The 6,386-nt window shown below is 56.1% G+C and overlaps 2 protein-coding genes across 2 annotated transcripts; one reads left to right on the top strand and one right to left on the bottom strand.

Moving 5' to 3' along the window:
• Positions 1-575: 575 nt before the first annotated feature.
• Positions 576-2,133, top strand: VDBG_05642 (conserved hypothetical protein; the record flags this gene model as incomplete). Its single annotated transcript, XM_003004483.1, has 2 exons — positions 576-1,158; positions 1,250-2,133. 2 exons carry the CDS (start codon positions 576-578, stop codon positions 2,131-2,133), a joined length of 1,467 nt encoding a protein of 488 aa, XP_003004529.1.
• A 1,391-nt stretch (positions 2,134-3,524) lies between these two features.
• VDBG_05643 (conserved hypothetical protein) lies at positions 3,525-5,318 on the bottom strand (the record flags this gene model as incomplete). The annotated part of the gene is made up of 1 exon (XM_003004484.1): positions 3,525-5,318. One exon carries the CDS (start codon positions 5,316-5,318, stop codon positions 3,525-3,527), a length of 1,794 nt encoding a protein of 597 aa, XP_003004530.1.
• Positions 5,319-6,386: the final 1,068 nt, after the last annotated feature.

The raw sequence follows: 6,386 nt of genomic DNA on the forward strand, positions 1-6,386 counted from the left end.
CCAATGCCCCCCTCTCACCCTCCACCTTCTGTACCTATTCGCCGTGTGGTCCTCTCCCCCCCCTCCTCCGCCATACGTTCTCTCGCCTGTCTCTTGAGCACAAGGCGCTCCCTAACAACAAGTCATACCTCGCCTTTCGTCACCTCAGCGGCGCCTGCTCACGATTTGCTTGCCTGTCTGTCAGCTCTCTTCTCTTCGAAGGTCTTTCCTCAGCATTCTTGATACTATCAGTATCTGTCATCTCCGAATGTTCTCTGTGTCATCTTGAAGGCGCAGCGTCACGCAACCTTCCACCCACTTGCCGATCCTGCCGCCTCAGAGCGCCTTCAGCGCCTTCACCAGCCTCCAGGCTATATTATTTCCGACTTGCCCAAGCTGAGAAGAAGGCTGCTCTAGTCAGCGTCGTCGACGTGACGACCATGGGAGCCAGGATGCCCGCCACTCGAGCGAACCGCCTTTGCAGCACGCGGAATCAGTTTACAAGGACGCTCGTGCTCGCCGCAGTAGTTGTATTCCTCGTATGCGTGACCATTCGGAATAATCGCAACAATAGTCAAGCACGCAATCGCGTGATGATGACGACCGATCGCATGGCCGTGGCCGCAGCCCCCCCACCAACTGTCCCCGTGCAGACGCCTCTCGAGCCTGAATCTGCCAATGCCGTGCTCAACGATGCCGACCTTGGAACGCCGCTTGACAAGCATCGGATGAACTGCGACATCAACATGCAGCACCTCCGCCAAGTGGGCGAAACCTACGGCTTATCCGGTAAAATTGAATACTTCAAACGATACGTTCGATTTCATCGTAAACCCATCGAACGACTGTCTTACACCAACATCGATCAGAAACTACTGCCACGCAGCTTTCAGACGGTCGACCTCAACAGCGGATACGTTTTTCAAGAGTGCGCCGAGCCCCTCGAAGTACCGGTCACGCAGTCGCCCTATCCTGCCGACGTCAACCTCTCCGAGTTCATGTTTGCCGTTTCTACGACTTTCTCGCGCATCAATAATCCTGCCAGCAATCCTATCAAGGAATGGGCCTTTTGGCTCACCAACAGCAACGGTAGGCCGAATGTAGGCAAGCTGCTTCTCCAACTCATTGACGCCACTGTTGCGGAGCTTGACGACGTTGCGAGACGCCTGGCGCGCGCCGGTATTGACGCCGATGTGAGCCACACCCGACTCGAGGCTTGAGATGGCGGTGCGTTACCTGGGTCTCGTCCCGATGCTCTACAACCATCGAGAACGGCCCAACAAGAAGTGGCTTGTCATGTGCGATGACGACACATACTTTCCCAATATGCACGCGCTCAAGGCCCGGTTCGAAAGGTACGATCATAAGAAGCTACTCTATATTGGAACCTTGTCAGAAGACGTTGGCGCTATTGAGCGCCACGGATCCCAGGCGTTTGGCGGTGCTGGCGTCTTCCTCAGCGTGTCTATGGCCGAGAAGATCACGGACATATTTGCGACATGTCGGTCCAACACCAAGATCCGAGAAGCCGACTCGGGCTGGGGGCCTCAGGGTGATATTCTCCTGCGCAAATGTATCTACGAGAACACCAACGTCAGGCTCACCCAGTTGTGGGATTTGTGGCAGCTTGATCTTTTCGGAGATCCCGCCGGCTTCTACGAGGGCGGCATCAAGCCTTACTCCGTTCACCACTTCAAGGGTGGAGGATGGCACTTTGCCTATCCCTTCCAGTCTACCAAGATAGCCCACGCCTGCGGCGAAGATTGTTCGTACCAGCGATTCGTTACAGCTGACAATTTTGTCATTTCCAACGGTTTCAGTGTGGCCCATTACCCACAAGGCATTGACTTTGACCTCGACCAATTCGAGGGCACTTTCCACGCCGCGCCGGAAGACAGAGGCTGGAACTTGGACTGGATGTACGGCCCCCAACGGCCGTCCATGCTGAGGACCGGCAAGAAGATTGCCTGGGAGCTTCGCGAGTCATACAACAATCCTGACGGCTCCGGTGCTTCAAACCTACATCCGCCGGGGCTGATGACATCCGATGGGTCGAGAATGACAAGCCACTTCGCACCCACGATGGTGTCATTGAGCTCGTCTGGATCCCCGCCTAATCCCGTCGAGAACCATATTTTGTCATGGGAAATATAGACATGAACGTCAGCGTGCGCGTAAATGGCACGCATCGGGGTGCGGCAGCATCAAGCGGCGATGAAGATGGGTATCGGCTTTTGGCAACGTCACCCAGAGATGAGCGCCGCTGGCACACAACGAAAGCACACAAAGAAGCATTTTATCTCTTCACCGATACATCATGACGCTTCTGTGTCGCGAAGAAGTGGCCATGGACTACACCAGCCGTCACAAACATCACGATACCCGTCGTCGCCCAAAACTGCGACACAAGAAGCACCAGGCATGGCGTCTGCCAGACGAGCATTTGTTTGGGACGACTGTGTCGTCTCGACCAGCTACACATATAATTTGCTTTGTAAGCGTGAGGGCCACGGGTCTGGCCAGTATTTTTTTGGGTTGTCCACATCACCATGTGTCAATAGACATGGGAAGAGGCGTTTGGGTTCATGTTTGCATTTGCCGTTGAAGCGAGAGGCTCGCATGGAGCTTCAGGTTTCTGGGAGAGAAGCATCAGAATTGGACTCGCTGACTGGAGGAGGGTAGAGATGCATACTACATCGTGGAAGATGGATTGCTGGATGTTCGCACTGCTGCAGGACGTAGTAGTCAGGATCGAGAAACAATTTTGACACACCCAGATACCGATGTGACTTGATGGATGACGGTCTGACTTTGATGTGGCCAGGACGGCCCCTCGACTCGCACCTTGCGACAGCTACGTGGCGGGTTGCCGAATCCGGGCACCAACCCTGGAATTACAGGGGTTGTAGGGATTCAGGCAGGGCGTTGGCGCCGGGTAGCCAGGCGGGCGGGACGGGATTGGCGCAGCCGGTATTTCGCATGGTCGAGGGGGAGTGGGGTAGTAGGCACTGCCTGGCTTTGCCTGGTTTGGTAGGTCGTGCGGACTGACGACGCGGTCTTGACGTGTGCGCGCGCACATATTCGTCTCGCGTTCTGGAGTAGAGAATCTGTCATTCCGGGGACGCTTGGTCCCTGGGAACGAGACGCTGCCCGGCGTGATACGGAGCCCAGCATGGATTTCGTCGAGGACTCAATGCCGCTAGATTAGTCTCGTGCGATAGCTGCACGTCGCATGTGCTGCCCGCGGCTTCAGCAACAGATAGTACGTCCATGTTCATCGTCGTGTACGGTCAAATGCGCTCCTACGAGTCTAGAAGCAGTCGTCTTCACTTAGAACAATTCAGTAGTCAGTCGGCAGCGCACAAACATGACCTGAAGATGATGAAATGAAAGTAGATTGCTTGCTTGCATATTTGCGTGCAACACGCTATGTGTACCCAGAAGCCCATGAAATACCCACCAAAAACCCTTAAGCCAATTCCAAACGCCAAGTATGCGGTATGCCATAATAGAAATGCACAATCTCGAGTGTCGCGTCTCGCGACTCAAACGACGATGCCGCGCTGCGACCAGCCACCCTTGCCCTTCCAGGCATACCAAACCAGGCCACATGCAAGCCACACGGTGCCGCTCATGGCCCAGAACGTTGGCGCATAGCACTCCTTGCCATAGCAAAAGACATCGCCTTCGCCACGCCGGGCGGCCGCCTCGGCACCACTCTGGTAATTGGCCGAGTAGACGAGGCCCCAGAACATGGAGCCCAACGCCGGAAACATGGCGACGATGCCCCAGTTCGTGGCAAAGTTTTCAATGCCCCAGATGGTGGAGATGATGATGGGTGTCAGGCTGAAGACAGCGCCGTAGCCGGCTCCAACGAGGCCCGATACGATCCAGAAGCGTTCGCCGTGGTTTTGGATGAAGCCTGAAGCCAGGGCAACGAGGCCGGCGGAGAGCGTAAGACCAAAGAAGAGCAGGAAGACGACACGTGAAAGGGAAAACCCGCGAAGGAACGTGGGTCTCGGAGAGGCTTCAAACTGAAGGTGCTGCGTCGCGGGCGACGGGGCGAGCAGGTCAGTAAGAGTGCCGGTTGCTAGGCGAGCGATCGTGCTCGTGATGGCAACAATCGACACGTGAGTCGACGGTGAAGTGGCCTTTCCCGGGTGCTCGCCAGCGGCAGTGGGCGGATAGAGTGTGCCGATGATGGTACCGAGGTTATTGATGAAGGCCTCACCCGGACCGATCATGAGAAGGAAGCCAATGGCGAAAAGCCACATGGTGCGATCGGTGAGAAAGTTGCGCGTCTCCGCATTGAGCACCCATTCCTTCTTCAGCTTGGCGTCATCCAGATGGGTGGAGGAGTCCAGAATACCAGCATCACCAGCGGCTTCCTCGTCACGGGAACGCTCAACGGCGCCATAGCCACGCCCTCGGCCATCAAGAAGAGAGCTGCGGTCGAGGAGACCACTGCGCTCGAGCTCCTCGACAGCCTCCTCGAAGAGGTCGTCCTCATCGACGACACGCAGGGTGAAGCCGCCAGCAACACCAACAGTGATGAGGAGGATTGCCAGGAAGACGAAGAAGCGGAAGACGTCGAGGTCGCCCTTCGTGCCGTCGGACAGACGTTCGTAAAAGACGCGACTGCCAGCCTGGCTGAGCCACATGCCGCTGAGACCAAAGGCAGCGATGGGCACGGCGAGAGCGAGGCCTCGGTGACGGCCCTTGCCAAAGTTCTTGGCGTTCGTGGCAACGGCAGCGAGGTACATGGAGCACGTACCGACGCCGACACAAACAAAGGCAAACATCATAAGGGGGTATGTCCAGTCGGCAACGGTGTCATCTTGCCCATCTTTGCTGCCTCCAATCCGTACAAGCCTTCCATCTCGCCCTCGAAGGCCGGCAGCCGTCTCGTAGTCAAGCTTGCGATAGGTGATGGCGGCGATAGCGTAGCCGGAGCCGAACAAGAGCGCCGCGAGGAATGACAACGGTCGAGCGCCGGCACGGTCGCAGATGTAGCCGAGAGCCGAAACTGGCAGGTATAGGGCGATGGAAGACGAGATGGCAAGGCCGTTGACCTGCAGCTGCGTGTAGTGCAGACGCTCTTGGAAGATATGGCCGTAGAGGGAGAAGACGGTGATGGAGCCAGCGCAGAGCGCAGTGACTACAGAGGAGAAGAAGGACACGGCACGGATGATCGACGCGGCTCTTCTGGAGTAGTATGCTTGACGACGTTTGCTGCTTGTATCGGAGAGGAAGGACGACTGTGAGGATGTCGTTCGCGCGATGGTGGATGAGGTGTCATCTTGGTCGTCGAAGGAGGGAGGGCTCGGAGGGTGTGGCATGGTGAGGATGCTGATGCCTGGTAGATTGCGAAGGGCGAAGTTGTTTCCCGTGCCTCTTCAATCCATTCTCCGAGGAAAGCAGATATGGATGAAGCTCGAAAGGGGGCTGAGCTTCCTGCCGGAGAGAGAAGCCCAGGGAACACTGGTGATTGTCGTGAAGATGGGGTTGTGGTTGTGGTAAGTTGGGAAGCAGAGGTCAGGGAAAGGTTGATGACCGGCGGTAGATGACTCCAAAGGCAACACCGACACAGCTACGGCTTGAGGCTCCCCACAATGAGCACGTCACCTGCACCTGCTCTCTGGGGCCTTTGGGGAATTGGAGCATTCCTGCATTCCGTGACGGACGTAGGACGGTTGTGGCCAATCAATGGAGAGCAAAGACTTGTCAACTGCTGGGCTTACAGCCAATGATCGAAGATTACATAAAAACAACCCAGATCGGTCATGGCACCTTCTTTCTCTTTGATGGCACCAGAGGCGACCTTCCCTTCCCGCCTAGCCCCTAGATTCTCGATCCCAAGCCTTCACAAATCCGCTTCGTGTTTTGCCGTCTCCTCGGCTGGTCTCCCCAGACACCACGCTGCCTCTTGATTTGTGTTTTCATCTCCAACCTGTCCCTGACTGTCAATGACGCCGAGGTTTGTAACTATCCAAGACTCGGTCCGTGGTCTCTCGACTTGTCCTCGAATGAAGGACACCCATTCGGCCACGTCACCCATCAATCAAACGAGATTATCCCTGCCAATCTCACCCAGCTCCGTTTTGATGTCAGATCGAACTTGAGCCGAAGAGTCCAGAGTAGCTTCTGGAGGTAACCCATCTTGGAGCCACTGTGACCCCGAAGGGCTATAGTCGGACGGCCGCGGACTCTGCGACAGTCTTGGTATCGAACTGGTGCTCCATTATCGACACAATGTTTCCCATAGTCTTAACTGCATTGAGCCACGCATGACCCGATGCAGCTGTTCAAGCGAATTGACGCATGTCCAAAGCCGTGGGTGACGAAATGCCTGAGCATCGTCTGGCCACTTCCAGATCCCGGAAGGCACCGTTATGATCGGAAACAAC

The sequence above is a fragment of the Verticillium alfalfae genome, genomic scaffold, assembly GCF_000150825.1.
Source record: "Verticillium alfalfae VaMs.102 supercont1.6 genomic scaffold, whole genome shotgun sequence".
Taxonomy (NCBI): domain Eukaryota; kingdom Fungi; phylum Ascomycota; class Sordariomycetes; order Glomerellales; family Plectosphaerellaceae; genus Verticillium; species Verticillium alfalfae.